We start from the raw sequence: 16,302 nt of genomic DNA on the forward strand, positions 1-16,302 counted from the left end.
AGTTGAAATGGAGCATACCCAGCCCCTGATGTAAACAATTTATTAAGGTCGATTAATTAGGATATTTAACAGGAACATCCAATAGGAGATTCAGTTGCCCCAGTTATACACCCCTGGCTCAACCCATTGGAGTAGGTCCAAGGGCTTCTTTGCCTGAGTTTTTGTTATCTCTGTTCACATTCAAAAACCAAAATGTTCTTCTTGTAGGTCCACCTCCTGATAATAAGACTACATAGTATTTAAAAATATATTTAGACAGCTTATTGTTCTAAAATATAAGCGAAAGGAAAGGAAACGTACTAGAGTTAATTAAGGATTATAATTTTTTCAAGTATATAATAGTAGGTAAATAGAGTTAATTAAGGGTTTAAGGGAGTCAGGTAAGGGTTATAGATTTATACCTTTATAATAGCAATTTACAGAGCTATGAATAGATGAAAAATATATAAAGAGCAAAAATCTTTTTGTCACAGACCCAAATTTGCCATCCTCCTCCAAGCAGGAAATTGAAAACACTCTCAGGAAAGCCCCTGACCTTTACAGCAATCGCAGGCTTACCTTCTTTGGGAAGTGCCCTCCGGAGCTGTGCCCAGGCTGGTCTGGAGCTGAGAGCAGCCCTGCCCCACCCAGCCCCTCTCAGCAGCAGCACCTGCCCTGCTCAGGGTGGCTCCTTCCCCCCACAGCTCCTGGCCAGCGCTGGGAGCAGCTCCAGGGCCGGCTGAGAGCTGTCCCTGGCAGGCAGCAGAGTCCTGGCCCAGCACAGCGCCCTGGGCTGCAGGACCCTGCTCTGCAGGACAGCCCTGGGCACCCCTGGCTGCTCTGCACAGGAGACGAGCAGAGAATGCACTCACAGGGGCTGTGGGCATTGGGATGTTCCAGCTTTAGGAGATCGCTCCAGGAGCTGCAGCTGCATTGTCCTGCAGCCAGAGGTTCCTGTGCCAAGGGCTGGCGGTGATTCTGCCCCAGGCACTTCTCAGCCCTTCCCAGCCCTGACTGATTGAAGCTCTCTGTGCCTCTGTGCTGTGCCCGGGCTGGCTGCAGGCAGTGCCCCAGCCCTGCTGGGCTGGGAGAAGAGCTGCTCAGCAAGAGAAATGTGCTTTTGAAGCTCTGCTTGGTTACCAGGATCACCCTCTGTGCCAGGAGCCCGGCCCAGCTCAGCAGCACAGACACAGCACAAGGACTTTAATGACCCTCTGGGGCTTTGTGCTCAGGCCCTGAACATCAGGCCCTGAGAGGGAGCCGCAGAAACCTCTCCAGAACTCCAAGTCAGAATCCAGCTCCAAAGTTTCTTGGACTTTTAATGGGTCCCACTGAGGGACATGACTGAGAAAGTGTCCCCAGGCCCCAGGCAGAGCAGAGAACTGGAGGCACTGATGACAGGTGGGGACAAAGAGAAGCCAAGTCTTGGTGCCCTGGGGCACAGCAGGGTCTGTGCCACCAAGGGCTGTCAGGAGACACCTTGTCCTGAGGCCCTGGGGCCTCCTGGCACAGCCCCAGCCAGGCTGGGCACTGTCACCCCCTGGTCCTGCCCTCAGCATCCCCCCCTAGCCCACATCCCAGTGGCCTCAAGGATCTGCTGGAAGGAGTCCCTGGGGAGCCTTGGTCAGGAATGGCCCTGGGGGCTCCTTCATGCTCCCAGAACTTCATTACTTTTAAGGTACTTGGTGTTTCCCTTTTGATACAGACTCTGTGAGAGGTTTGTGCAATCATGGCCCCAATTATCTGCTTTAACGAGTCCCTTGAGAGCTTTGTACTGACACTCACTGGGGCTCATTAATACTCTGAGATACTAAACTTTTTTCAGGTACTTTGGATTTTGCTTTCCACACTGAGAGGTTTTTGTGCCATTTTGAGTCTCCAATTCTCTCCTCCATGGAGTCCATGAGGAGCCTGTGTTGGGGATGGACCTCAGCAGGTCCCTTTAATGCTTTGAGACAGTTTGGGGTTTTCTTCTGCCGTTGACTCCTGGAAAGGTTTGTGCAATCTCCTCTCAGGCCCTGAGGTTCCCGGGCTCAGCTCCAAATGCACCACGAGGCTCATTAGGTTCAGGCAACTCCTGACAAACCATTGCTCTGCCTTGTTTTCCCTCTGGTCTGGGGCAGTTCATCAGGAAGTTTCTGTAGTGGTTTTGGTTCACCATTTTGGGATTTCTTGGGCAATATATCAATAAGTGTGGTGGGTTCAGTGCTGTCTAATTACCAGTGCACACACTAGAATATACTTACTCATTTCCTGCTCTTGAAACAGGATTAGAAGAAAGGCAAAGTCGGCTCAAAACTTTTAAATGGTATAAAGAAAAGTTTCTTAAGAGTAACTAAAAGACAGAGTAATAAGGATCAGAACAAAACTTTCAGAACACTTCCTTTCTCCATACAATCTGACAATGTATAGAGAAAAAATCTAAAATTTTCTGTCAGTTTTCCACCTCTAGAATAGTCTTTCTTCAGTTCACTTAGGGAAAGAACCTCCTCTTGTTAATGTTATGGAGACTTCTCCACAAGAAAACAATTATCTCATGGCTTTTCTTTTCCATGAATAGCAGCCACTAGGAAAAATCTGCAATTGTGAAATCTCTCCCATTTTTTCACAGATTTCCCCACAGCTGTGTTTAGGGGACATGTCAATTTAAGTGGTATTAGTTTAAAGATGTGCTGTTTAAGAGCAAAGGTTCTCTTCATCTCTTTCTGAAATCATCCTAATCTCTGGGAATAGAGATCTTCTTCTTCTCTCCCTGAGGGCACAGGGTCTCATCACTCTGCTCTCTTTGTCTGTTCAAACACCTCATGGCATCAAGCGACTTCAATATTTCCTTACTTTAGCATGGAGACCTTTGCTGAACAAGTCATCTCCCCATATTTTTCAATGTCTTATAGGGAAAAAGAGAGCCTGATGTATCAATGACATCCTTCTCCATAGCTTTAGCAGAGGATTTCAGCCCTGAGATCAAAGCATCTCCTCATCCCTCCCACCTGGAACTCAACTTCCTCTTCAGTGACCTCGGTGTCTTCATGTAGCTGCTCTGTGTGCCTGCCCTGTGTCCTTTTCTCTCACTGGAGGGAGGATGGAAGCACTGGAAGAGTCAATATCTGCCCGGGGCCTGCAGATGGTTCCATGACCCCAGGCAGGCTTGGTGGCCAATTCTTATTTTTGCTGTGGTTCCTGGACATGAAGACCAGCTATTTTCCCCAGGAATGAAGGAATAGAGTGCCACTGTTTTAGGGGCAGAGGAAAGGTGCCCACTAGAGGACAAGGCCAGCCAAAGCTGCCAGGTATTGTTCTGAGAGATACATTTACAAATTGCAATTTTTTTAGGGAAAGTACCACCAGGTCCTCACAGTATCACCATGGTCTCCATAGGAAGGGAGCAAGCGAGCCCCAATGTTCCAGGGGCAGATGAGCCACAGCCACCAGAGGCCAAGGGCAGCCAGATCAGATGGTGCTGGCAGATTTTGTCCTTGGACATAGGGAATTTCAGAGGTGGAATACCAGTTTCGGACCTGGTTGCCTGGAGGTGAAGGACAGTTCTTTTACACAGGAAGAAAAGCATGGAACACCGGTGTTTCAGGGGCAGATGAAAGGCGGCTATCAGAGGCCAAGGGCAGCCAGACCTCTCTGTCCTGGTAGCTTTTGTCTGAAAGCAACCCTTGGATAAAGGAACTTTGGAGGTGGAACCAAAATTTTGGCCATTTCTGCATTGGTAAGAAGGACGGTTCTTTTCCATAGGAAGGAAAGCCCAGAGCCGCAGTGTTTCAAAGGCAGAGGAGGAGAGAGGTGGCTCTTGAGAGGCTGAGCCAGTCAGACCCGTTTGTCTTGGTAGCTTTCATCACTGAGAAATCTTTGGATCTAGGGAATTCTGGAGGAGGATTCCCAACTTTGGCCATGGTCACCTGGTCAAGATGGATGGTTTTTCCCATAGGAAAGAAAAGTCCAGGTGAAGCCAGGTGTTTTGGAAGAAGATGAGAGGTGGTCACCATAGGCCAAGAGAGTCAGACCTGTTTTTTCCTGGCACCTTTCATCTGGGGGAAATCCTTGGATATCCAGAATTTTGAAGGTGGAATCTCAGTTTTGGCCATGGGCACCTGGGCAGGAAGAAGAGTTCTTTTCATCAGCAAGGAAAGCACAGAGCCCCAGTGTTTCAAAGGCAGATAAGAATTAGCTCTTGGAAACCAAGGCCAGCCAGACTTGTCTCTCCTGGAAGTTTTCACCTGGGAGAAATCCTTGGATATAGGGAATCCTGGAGGCAGATTCCCAACTTTGGCCTTGGGTGCCTGGATGTGAAAGGAGCTTTTATCCCATAAGAAAGAAAAGCACAGGGTCCCAGTGTTTCAAAGGCAGACGAGAGGTGGCCCCTGGGTGGCCAAGGCAGCCAGACCTGTCTGTCCTCGCAGATTTTATCTGGGAACAATCTTTGCATAAAAGCACAATAAGAGGAGGAATCCAAATGTTGGCCATGGGCACCTGGAGGAGAAGGACAGTTCTTTCCACAGGAAGGAGAGCACCAAGCCCCAGTGCTCCAGGGGCAGATGAGCAGCAGCCCTGGACATGCCAAGGTCAGCTGGACCTGTCAGGTGGCCCCCAGGTGGCCCAGCCTAGAGAGGCCACCTAGAGCAGAGGCTTGACAGTGTTACAGGAATAAAGTGGGGATTTATTCAAAAGGCCTTCAAAGGATTCACCTTGGGCAGTACAGGGGCCTGGCTGAGGGTACACCTAGGATGGACAACAGGCTTCCACACTTTTTATGTTCTGATTCATTTCCATATTGGGGTTAATTGTCCAATTACACCTTCAGGTTATGCAGCCCCACCCTCCCAGTCTGCTCTCCTCAATTCGCTGTTGTTTTCACTTTTTGGGCCTGAAGCTGCAGCAGTGTCCTTGGTTCTTGGGCTGTAAGAGGATTGTTTTGTCTGACTACACTGTGAAGAGAACTTGCTGACACTCTGCATGAAGTTCAGAGTTAAAGACTGATGCAGGACAGAATCTGGAAAATATGGAAGATAAAACTTAAGGCATCAGCCTGTCCCATGTTCCCTTGGTTCCATGGGGACCCACAGTGTCACAACGGCTCCTCTGTGACACTCTGGGCTCCACAGTGTCACCCTGGGCCCTTGGTTCCATGGGAGTTTCCCAATGGTTTCCTATGATTCCACGAGGTCACCACAGTGTCCCAACTGACCCATGGCTCCATGAGGTTCCCCAGTGTCACCAGGGTGTCCTTGGACCTGCACTGTCCCAACTGACCCATGGCTCCATGAGGTTCCCCAGTGTCACCAGGGTGTCCTTGGACCTGCACTGTCCCAACTGACCCATGGCTCCATGAGGTTCCCCAGTGTCACCAGGGTGTCCTTGGACCTGCACTGTCCCAACTGACCCATGGTCCCATGAGGTTCCCCAGTGTCACCAGAGTGTCCTTGGACCTGCCTTGTCACAGCTGACCCATGGCTCCATGAGGTTCCCCAGTGTCACCAGGGTGTCCTTGGACCTGCCTTGTCACAGCTGACCCATGGCTCCATGAGGTTCCCCAGTGTCACCATGGTCGCTGTCAGAGGCTGGATGAGATCGATGTCCCGAGACACCTTGGGCTGAGCTGTCCATCAGTCACACAGCTGGGACAGTGTTAACCCAGCTCTGAACGCCCGAGCAATCAGAAGTCCCAGCTGGGGGGAGCCCCACGAAGGCCCAGGGGTGTAAAACCAAGGAGCACAAGGTCAGCCTCTGGTATGGACTCTGCCTCTCCTGGGGTTTGTGTCTCAGCCACACTGGAACCCTGGGAGCTGGGAGCCACATGTGTGTCTTTCTGTGGAGCTTCTGTCTTCCTCTCTCTCTCTCCCCTCTCCTTCTAATGCTCTTTATATGGAACATTTTTGGGTACCTGAACAACTTAAGTGTTTAAGGCTTTCCAGGCTAAATAGGCTAGTGAATGAAGTTACTGCTATGACAAGTGCTTTGTGTTGGATTGGTTTTGTATTAAATGCTTTTCCAAAGTTTCTTGTTTTTTGTACTTTGCCAGTAAAATTTTGGGGGGTCCCGAATGGGCGCTGAGGGGCACTTGGGGATCCCGGAGGGTCTGGGGGACACTTACGGGACAGATGGGGGCGGTACCGGGGCGGTTCTGTGGAGCGCGGGGCATGACGGGCGTTGTAGTCCCGGCCCCAATGGGGCTCTATTGGGCTGCGGGGCATGATGGGAGTTGTAGGCAAAAGAAAAGATGGCGCAGGCTCCAGGCACCGCCCCCAAAGCCATGATCGATCCCTGACGCTGATTGGTTGGAGGCTGCGATGGGCGGGAGTCACGGCCAATGGGAGGCTGTGGAGGCGGGAACAGCCCATTCAACCCCTCCAGTCCCTCCCAGTACAGCCCAGTTCATCCCCAGTACAGCCCAGTACAGCCCCAGTGCCCCTCCAGTCCCTCCCAGCACAGCCCAGTTCATCCCCAGTACAGCCCCAGTGCCCCTCCAGTCCCTCCCAGTACAGCCCAGTTCATCCCCAGTACAGCCCAGTACAGCCCCAGTGCCCCTCCAGTCCCTCCCAGTACAGCCCAGTTCATCCCCAGTACAGCCCAGTACAGCCCCAGTGCTCCTCCAGTCCCTCCCAGTACAGCCCAGTTCATCCCCAGTACAGCCCAGTACAGCCCCAGTGCTCCTCCAGTCCCTCCCAGCACAGCCCAGTTCATCCCCAGTACAGCCCAGTACAGCCCCAGTGCCCCTCCAGTCCCTCCCAGTACAGCCCAGTTCATCCCCAGTACAGCCCAGTACAGCCCCAGTGCCCCTCCAGTCCCTCCCAGTACAGCCCAGTTCATCCCCAGTACAGCCCAGTACAGCCCCAGTGCTCCTCCAGTCCCTCCCAGCACAGCCCAGTTCATCCCCAGTACAGCCCAGTACAGCCTCAGTGCCCCTCCAGTCCCTCCCAGCACAGCCCAGTTCATCCCCAGTAAAGCCCAGTACAGCCCCAGTGCCCCTCCAATCCATCCCAGTACAGCCCAGTCCCTCCCAATACACCTGAGTTAATTCCCAGGCCCTCCCAGTTCCCCCCAGTGCCATCCATATTCCGCTCCAGTGCCCCCCAGTTATCCCCACAGCGTTCCCGCCCATTGTGGGGCAGCGGCACAGACGGAATGTCCTGCGGCCCAAATCCCTGCTCCTGCCACACAGTGCCCGGCCTTCTCCCCTCCTCCTCCTCTCCCAGCACGGTACAAATTCCAGCTCGGAGGAGGCTTCCCCAGAGAGGGCTCCTGCTCCAGCCTGAGTGTCCCTGCAGAGGAACAGGGCATCTTTCAGGCACTTCCACAAGCTCTGGGTTCTTACTTCATGGGGAATCTGGGATGAAAATGGCCTTGTTAGGAAGGACAAAAGCGGAGGGAATGGGTTGGAAATTATTAGTAAAAATGTTCCATTGTACAGGGAAAGTTCACAAAATCATTCCCTGCTTTTTTCCTTTTCAGATTCTTTCAGCCATCCACTGAGAGGACCAGCTTGTTCTGGTGCTTTCCATGCACTGATTGTACTCTTGATTTATATCAGTGCTCGAGAGGTGGAAGCTTCTAAACTGAACACAGAAACAAACTCCCTCTGTCTGCCCATTTTCATCTTCTACATCATTTTCAAGATGTCCATGGGGATGTTGGAACGATTATCACACTGCTCTCCAGTTCTGGCTGCAGGCTCTGGAGATTCTTTCTCTGCATTCCCTGACAATTCCTGGGAGCCCGTCATGGTTTCTTAGGCTAGAGCAATAACAGTGAAAATCTCACCAATGGCACAACTGCCCAGCCCACAAGGAAAAGAAAGAACAAGCTATAAAGTTCTTCAAATATTTGTCCCACTTTTCTGCAAGAGTCGAGCTGCACACACGGTGTGGGAAGCCAAGAGAAGCTGCAGCTGGTGGCACATCTTGTGACAGAAACTGCTCAAAGCTTCCTCATTCTCCAGCAAAGGTTCTTGGAAAGAGCAAACAGGACTGTGGAGAAGATTCTGGGAAAACTGAAAGAGTTTTTAAGAAATGAAATGAAAATGGAAAGAAATAATCCAAGATGTTTTTCTCTGTTTATTTTTATGCTCCCCTTTTCCATCTTACACTACTTCCCCATCCCATTAATTGCAAATGGATCTCACTTCTAAGATCCACAATTTGGCATGTTTTAGACACTCTAAAATAGCATGAGCTACACACATTTTACCTTCCCCTGCTTTTTTTTTTTTTTTTTTTTTTTTTTTTTTTTTTTTGGGGGGGGGGGGATTTTGGAAATCAATGATGGATAGGTACGTGCAGTTCTTGGGTCAGGTACAAATTCAGCATTCAGGGAATGCGCTCCGATAGTGTTTGACCCTCAGCAGGGACAATGCACAGCAGCGGCCGAGGGGATTCCTGTGCCCCTGGGCAGGAGTCAGGACTCTGGGTCTGGGCTGAACACGGCAAAGTTCCCGTGTTTGGACAGAGGAAGGGGCTGTCCCCGGGGCGCGCGGGGCTCGGCCGTGGGGCGAGCGGGGAACGGACACGCGGACAAACGGCCTCGGTGCTTCAGTTGCAGAGGCAGCAGCGGCGGCGGCGGCAGCAGCGGCGGCAGCAGCGGCAGCAAAAGCAGTTTTTCTCTTCTTTCTCTTTCTCTTCTTTCTCTCCGGCTGTGGGACACCTTCCTCTCGGTGTCCCTCACCCGCTGTCCCTCCCCTCTCCCCGCCTCCTTCTCCCCCATGCCGGGCCGGGCCATGCCCCCGGCCCGCCCCCGGCCCCGGGCGGGGCTGCCCCGTCCCCGCCCCCGCCCGCCCCGCCGCGGTCTCGCCTCCGCCCGGCTCTGGGCGTGCTGGCGGTGGCGCTGCTGGGCGGGCATCAGTGCCTGGGGCTGGGCCCTTTGGCTCCGCCTGGCCCGAGCCCGGCCCCGGCCCCGGCGCAGGCTCCGGCCCCGGCCCCGGCCCCGGCTCCTCCCGGGCCCCGCGGAGGACACACGCGGCACGGCCGCTGCCGCCTCCGCCGCGGCTTCCCCGGCCCGAGCTCCGCTGCTCAGCAGCGCAGCCGCCGGCCCCGAGCCTCCCGTGTCCCGTTCCCGAGACCGAAGGCCTGGGGATGGCCGGCCCGAGGCGGTTGAGGGGCGCTCGGGGGCCGCTCCTGGCCCCGGGCCGAGCGCTGACAGCCGCGTCCCGCCCGCAGGGAAGGCGCAGGAGGCGCTGCAGCAGCGCTACCGAGTGGGTTCGCTGCTGGGGCGCGGCGGCTTCGGCAGCGTCTTCGCAGCCACGCGGCTCTCGGACGGTGCCCCGGTGAGCGGCGGGGCCGGCGGCGGGCGCAGGAGGAGGAGGAGGAGGCGGAGGGAGGAGGAGGAGGAGGAGAAGGAAGCAGGAGGATGGGGCTCGGCAGGGCGGGCGGCGAGCTGAACCCGGTGGTGCCTTTGGTTTGCAGGTGGCCATCAAAAGGGTGCCACGGAACCGCGTCCGGCACTGGGACGAGCTGGTGAGTGAGCGGGGCCAGCGGGAACAGCCGGGCCGTGCCGGGCGGGGATGAGGCGAGGCCCGGCATGGGGGAAGCCACCAGGACCCCTCGATGGGGAGCGGGGCCAGCGCAGGGCGCAGAGCATCCCGGGCTGGCTGAGGGGTTCCCCAGCCCTGGCAGGACATCAGTCCCACTGGTGGCACCGTGGTCCTCCCGCAGCCCGACGGCACCAGCGCACCCCTGGAGATCGTGCTGCTGGACAAGGTGTCCACTGGCTTCCCTGGTGTGGTCCAGCTGCTGGAGTGGCTTGAGCTCCCCAACAACATCGTGATGGTGCTGGAGCGGCCGGAGCGGTCTCAGGACCTCCTGCATTTCATTCGGGCACGGAGGTTCCTGTCTGAAGAGGTGGCACGGCAGCTGTTCCGCCAGGTGCTGGAGGCCGTGCGGCACTGCACCAGCCGAGGGGTCCTGCACCGCGACATCAAACCAGAGAACATCCTGGTTGACCTGGCCACTGGCCAGGCAAAATTGATCGACTTTGGCTGCGGCACCTACCTGCAAGACACAGCCTACACTCACTTTGCAGGTGAGCCCGGGCAGGGGTGTGCTCCCGGTCCCGCCATCTCATGGCCCAACATCTCACAGGCCAAGCTGGGTGTGGCAGCGAGGATTCTCCCTTTTGCTGTCAGTCAGGGTACTGAGCCTTCCCCTGAGTTGCTTTTGAGCGGGGCTGGGTGGGGAGGCATCTTCCAGCCCCACTGGCAGCCTTTGCCCACCACTCTGCCTGGGGCTGGGGTTGGAGCAGCAGCAGCAAGCCCGACAAAAGCACCCGTGGGTGGGGGTGCATAGGAGGGAGCCAGAACCAGTGCACCAGCCAGTTTGGTGTGCAGGTGAGAGGAAGGGCTTGGGCTGCTCCACTCACCTTGTTTGCCTTGGCTTCATAATATTTTTAGGGCACTGCAGGCAGGGAGGATAAGGAGATGATTTTTCCCCCAGCCCTGAGTGGGTTTTTGCTTTGCATGTCACGGTCAGGCCTTGCCGGGGCTTCTGCTGCCCTCTTCCAGCACCAGTGGCTTCTTGTCCAGCCCTGAGTTTGTACACATGTCCCAGGTGCTGGCGAGAGTGCAGCAGTCGCCCCGTGTGCCACTGGGGCGGCCCCTGCACGCCCAGGGATGCTGGGGCCAGGCTCTGGGAGCAGCAGCATCCCCCTGATGAACTCCATCTGTATTCCACAGGAACACTGTCATACAGCCCCCCAGAATGGACCCACTTGGGCTGGTACCATGGCGAGGCAGCAACGATCTGGTCCCTGGGCATCCTGCTGCACCAGATGGTCTGCGGGCAGCACCCTTTCAGGAGGGGCCGGAAGATCAGCTGGGACCATCAGCTCTCGCTGCCACAGCGGCTCTCTCCAGGTGGATCCTCATCTCTGGCCACGGGGGAATACCAGTGCTGGGAGACAGCAGCAGCTCGTGAGCATCTCGCTCTGGCAGCCGCTGAGGAGGTGCCACATGTCCTGCTCTCCTGCTCTCCTCCACAACAGGGAATTGATGGGAAAGTTTAGGCACAGCTCTGAGCACAAAAGCAGCATGGCCTGGGCATGGGAAGAGTGGGGCAAAGCAGAGACAGGAGCCTTCTCTAGCTGACCGGTGGTTTCTGGTTTCTCTGCCCAGAGTGCCAAGATCTTATCAGGTGGTGTTTATCCATGCACTTCTTGGACAGACCTTCATTAGAAGACCTGTTCTGTGATCCTTGGATACAGGATATTCACCTGCCATAGAAAAAGGGAGAGGGCCACATGCACACTTTGCTCCAGGGCCCTGGTAAGTTACAGGTCCACACATGCCCTGGCAATCAGAAGCAAGGAAACCCAGACTTTTTTCCCTGCCTGTATCAATGCACTGGGATTGTTGGGTGGGAACACGCAGCCCTTGTGCTGGAGCTGAGCTGCTCTGCCCAGCACTGGTGGCTGCCATCCGAGCTGGTTTTGCTTGTCCTGCTTCCCTGACAGCTGGGGCCCTGGGCAGAACCCTGACAGCCTGGTCTGACCCCCAGGGAAGGAGAAGGAGTCCTTGGAGAAGCTGTACCAGGTGGGGCTGCTGCTGCTGCTGGAGACAGCGACGACAACATCAAGGATGACACCTCTTCCTCAACCTGGCCACTGGCAGCTGAAGATGATGGACTTGTGGCACCGTCTTCAAAGCCAGGCTCCACAGCAAATTCGCAGATGAGTCCACAGCCGGGGAAATGCTCCCAGATTTGGGCATTGCTCAGACTGGCTGGGAACAAAAGTTTCTCCCTTTGCTGGGGCAGATGCAACTTCAGTTGGCTGCCCAGCTGCTTTTTGGCAGGGCTGGGGGCATGGGCTGGGGTGGATACAAGATGGGAGTTGGCTCCTGGCCCTGCCAACAGCCCCCAGCACCCAGCATGGCCTGGGCTGAGGCTGGGGCTGGGGCTGGGGCAGCCAGCCCGGCACAGAGAAACCCCCATGGCGGGAGCAGAGGTGGGACTCCAGAACCTGTGCAGGGGCTGCTTTGCTTTGCAGGCAAGGAAGGGCTTGGGCTGCTCCACTGCCCTTGTTTGCTTTGGGATCACCGTTATTTTGGGGGGCAGTGCAGGAGGGAAGAGAGAAAGTGTGGCCTTCTCTCCCCCATGGGTGGGATTTTCCCTAGCATGTAGGGGTTGGGCCTTCCTCAGACCTCTGACAGAGATAAGAGTTTTTTTCTTGTTTCCCCTTGTCTCTAATCTCTTTTCAACAGTTTGTTGTTTGTTTTTCTAGAGGAAGCGTTCTATGTAAGGTCCAGTCGGGATTGGGAAGTGCCTGGGAGCAGCTGCAGCGTGGATGGGCCGTGCCCTTGGAGAAGGCTGAGGACATCGTTTGGGACCAGCTTTTCTCCCAGCGGAGGATGGCGTGAGGTGAGTCCCCGTCTGCTTGGCATGGTGGGATCAGAGCTTTTGGGAGGCGGCAACAAGCACAAGGAGGCTCCTGCTCTGGGCAGCTGCTGAGGGCTGGATGTGCTGTGGCTGGCTGCAGGCTGGGAATGTCCTGCCCTCCTGCTCTGCTCCCAAAGGCAGCAGTGATGGGCAGCTCTGGGCACAGCTCTGGGCACGGCCAGCATGGCCTGGGCTCTGTGGGCAGCTGGGACAAGGGGACAGCAGCCTTCAGCTGACGGGCAGTTTCTGGTTTCTCTCCTTGCAGCCGGGCTCTGCGGGTGCTGAGGCTGCTCTGGGCTCTGCCAGGGCTCTGCTGGGCTCTGCCCCGGGCACAGCTGGGCTGGCTCTGCCCTCACATTGCTCTGACAGCTTTGCATCAGACGAGCCCGTTGGAGCACAGTGCCTGAGCTTTCTGCTTTGGCAGGTGAGTGAGACTCCCCTGCAGGCCAGGAGATTGCAGCTGGGGACACACATCCAATTGGCAAGGACCCAAACTCCCCATAGTCCCAGCTGAACCCCTGGATCTCCGCAGGAACGCCTGGATCTCCACTATTCATTCTTCATTTCTTTTTGGCTGGAAGTGTGCAGTTGCACTTTCTTCCCCATCTAGAAGTGCCACGAGTGGGCCAAAGCTGGCAAGTGAGGCATGTTCCTGAGGCAGTGCAGTCTGGAGCTGATGGATGGAGAATTGCCCTTCCCACTTCCAAACCAGAGCAAAAAGCCGTAAGTGGGATTTTTCATCCGTAAGAAACCCCTGACAATTTCAGAGGGAATGTGCAGCTCATTCCCAGAGTGAGAAGGAAGGTAATCTTCTAAAGGATTTGGGGTTTGACAGAGTTGAGATTCCAAGTCCTGCCTGGAGCTGGAAGGGCCCCAATCAATTTCCTATTGCTTCGACCACAATTTAAAATAAGAATGTTGGAAACAAACCCCAAAAACTGTAAAAAAGGCTGTTGAGGTCAGTAAGATGGATCCATGCCATCAGCACATTTACAATGTAAATAAGTGAGTTCTCTTTTTAAAAAGATCATTTACCTCTTAATGCAAAGTTACAGAAGTTGTTTCACTAACACTTGGATTTTATTTGTATCTTTTACAATTCATCTAATTGTATTTTTTTTCTTTTTCCTTTTTTTTTTTCTTTAAGTAGAGGTCCTGGCCCTCTTCCAGCCAAAAGGGAAAGGGCCCCACCAAGCCTTGTTACCCACAGACAACATGGTAAAGCTGAACACTAAAGGACCTTGGGGGCATTATTCTGGAATTAAAAAGTTGCCAGCTCCATGGACAATAGAATTATTGTTCCTAACCTGAATGACACTGAGCAAAAAGAATGAAGAACAGTGTCACTAAAGTACTACTGACGTTTGCCAAAACACCTCCAGAGTTTCACCAAGGGATCAGTCATCAAAATGTTTTGAAAATTTAAAGACCAAGGTAGCCAAAGCACACAGTGTCACTAATTGCTGGGTATGTTCTCAGCTGAAGCTGGGAGGAATGGGACACATCCTTGTTACTCCAATATTTCAGATTTAATTTTTGTTAAAATCTATGATCTGTGATATATATTTATTTATGATCAGTTTATACCCATTTCCTCTGGCTGTTTATAATTCTGGTCTTCAGAGCCCTTTGATTCTTCCTGCCTAATTTAACCCCACTTGTATTAGTGGTGCTTCCCAACTTTCTGTCACCTGCATGTGTCGTGGCAGAGTTCTGGGTTTTTAGCACAGCTGCTGAAGGGTACATGAAACAGGATGAGCTCTGACACTGTTTCTTGAGGAACTTTATGAGTAGTTTTCTACCTCAAGTTCTTTACTTATTAGACCTTTTTTTTTTTCCTTGTACTAGTGCCTGTTTTTTGCAGCTGAGCTAATCAGTTTCCAGGTGACAATTTAGTAAATACTTAAGTGGAGCCATGGGGAAGAGCAGCTCTAGCACCTCAATGCACTTCAGCTGGGTTATTGAAGTACAATATTAGAGTGAACCAATGTCTGTTTCCCAAGTTACGTTTTTTTCTCTACCACACTCCATTTTCATTGGAAACTTGTGTTATCTCTTCCCTCACTAAAAACTTGTTTTGAAACCTTACAAACAGATGAAGACCAATGGCTTTTTTAATTGTTTAGGTAGCTTACGGTCTTCCTCTTTTGTATTTTGGACAATATATAACATTTCCACTAATTTTATGAAGTCCTGCACCGTGCTAGATTTAGAAGCCCATCTAGAAGTGATTAATGAAAAAGCTGTAATGTCACACAACTTTTTTTTTTGTAATCAGACTTCACTGTTTTATTTTGAGAACCCCTTCTCCTAAGGATTTAGAGTCTGAAGTGTTAGCTTAGGAACAAAATCTGATACTGAGATAGATACATAGATACTGAAAAATGAGTAAAATACCAGCATTATTAATTGATGACAGATAACAGCTCTTTTGGAATGAGAAGGGTGGATCCATATATTTTACATATATAGCTATATATATATGCACACACACATAGGTATATACATAGATGTGTATATATTTATATACATATATGTATATATATATACATATATATATATATATATAGCATCCACATGCCAATTTATATATCTATATATAAATAATACAATAATACACATTTTTAACAGTTTTTGCTTTCCTTTTCATTCCTTTCTCATAGTAAAAATGCCTATTTAGTGGACAGGAAAGTGTTACTTTTAGAAATCTGCTGCTCCTGATTTAAAAATACTTTTGGGGTTTCAAATGTTTTGTTTTAATCAGAAATCAATTTCCATCTACCCTTTAAAGTGATACCTTATCTGTCCTATGCTTATGAACTGCTTAATTTCATACTCCTGGGAGGTATTCTTTCTCTCTGATAGTAAAGAGCTTATTAACTTTCATTTATTAGGAGAATTTCATTTCTTTCCTGTTGCTAATTTAAGAAAATATTTGAAGAATGATTTAAAAGTAATGGTAAGGTTGGTTTGTTTTTTTTTAATTGGGCAATAGAAGATAAAATCTGGAAATCATGACAGTAGCCAACCTTGGAATTTTGATATGGTTATTTTAAGATAAAAATATACTGAAAATTAAGAAAAGAATTCTATTTAAGTTTACAGTTCACATATTCCAACTCGTTGCATTCTTGCCTTAAATTTAGAAACTCCATTAAGATATTCTAAGATTTTTCCAGACATTTCAAATACAGATACATATATACTATACAATATACTTAATATATAATTTGTACTGTTTGTAACACAAAATGATTATAACTTAAGTCAATGTTGTTGTCACCTTTAATATATAGTGCCTTGGGTTATCTGTCTTTTCTTTCCATTCCTTGAAATTTTTGCTTATTGAGGAATTTGGGGGAAAAAATCATTTGTTATTAAGTTCTTAACATTGTGAATGAAGCATGTAAATAGAAAAAATATTAAAAATTTACCAATTTCAAAGCTTCAAACCGTTTAAAAGTGCAATGATTTTAAATCTAACAGAAACTACAGAAGCATGTGGTCTTACTTTTTTGGGATTTTGTAAAACTAAGTAACTCATCAGAATAAAATATAACAATAAAACTTAATTTCACCCCCTACAGAAAAGTCAATAGAGATGTGTAACGTTACTTGTGTCAGGGTTTGAGAGAATCAGACCTGTGGTACTGTTACACAGCATGTCCTATAATAAAAAATGAGGTTTATGCTTTCTTGCTCAGCACATCAACTCATTATTTATTATGCAATTTTCTTGATCTATTACAATTTAGAACTGACAGTTTCTGGGAACCTCTCATTTCTTATATGTAATGCAAATAAATATCACTTTTACTACCCCATTTATAATTACAAATTGATTTTCAAGTTGGATCATTTAGCTTCACTTTTCATTGTCTAATGTGGCCTTATAATGCTAAATACTGAGTCTGTTGAGAAACTAGAGAGTAAAACAATTGATTTTTTAATATAA

General features: G+C 51.0%; 1 protein-coding gene and 1 long non-coding RNA gene across 3 annotated transcripts; both read left to right on the forward strand.

The window, feature by feature from the left end:
• Positions 1–8,764: 8,764 nt before the first annotated feature.
• LOC140681064 (serine/threonine-protein kinase pim-1-like) lies at positions 8,765–10,262 on the forward strand (the record flags this gene model as incomplete). Its single annotated transcript, XM_072920266.1, has 4 exons — positions 8,765–9,244; positions 9,384–9,434; positions 9,633–9,999; positions 10,219–10,262. Coding segments are annotated over 4 exons (942 nt in total), but the record flags the coding sequence as incomplete, so codon positions are not given.
• A 1,226-nt stretch (positions 10,263–11,488) lies between these two features.
• On the forward strand, positions 11,489–16,302 carry LOC140681097 (uncharacterized). 2 transcript variants are annotated; one of them, XR_012052341.1, is made up of 4 exons: positions 11,489–12,329; positions 12,613–12,771; positions 12,958–13,070; positions 13,498–16,302. It is a non-coding gene; the product is annotated as an uncharacterized lncRNA (long non-coding RNA). The 2 variants fall into 2 exon arrangements; XR_012052342.1 differs by lacking the exon at positions 12,613–12,771 and having other exon boundaries at positions 11,500–12,329.

This window comes from Taeniopygia guttata, chromosome 31 (assembly GCF_048771995.1).
Source record: "Taeniopygia guttata chromosome 31, bTaeGut7.mat, whole genome shotgun sequence".
NCBI lineage: Eukaryota > Metazoa > Chordata > Aves > Passeriformes > Estrildidae > Taeniopygia > Taeniopygia guttata.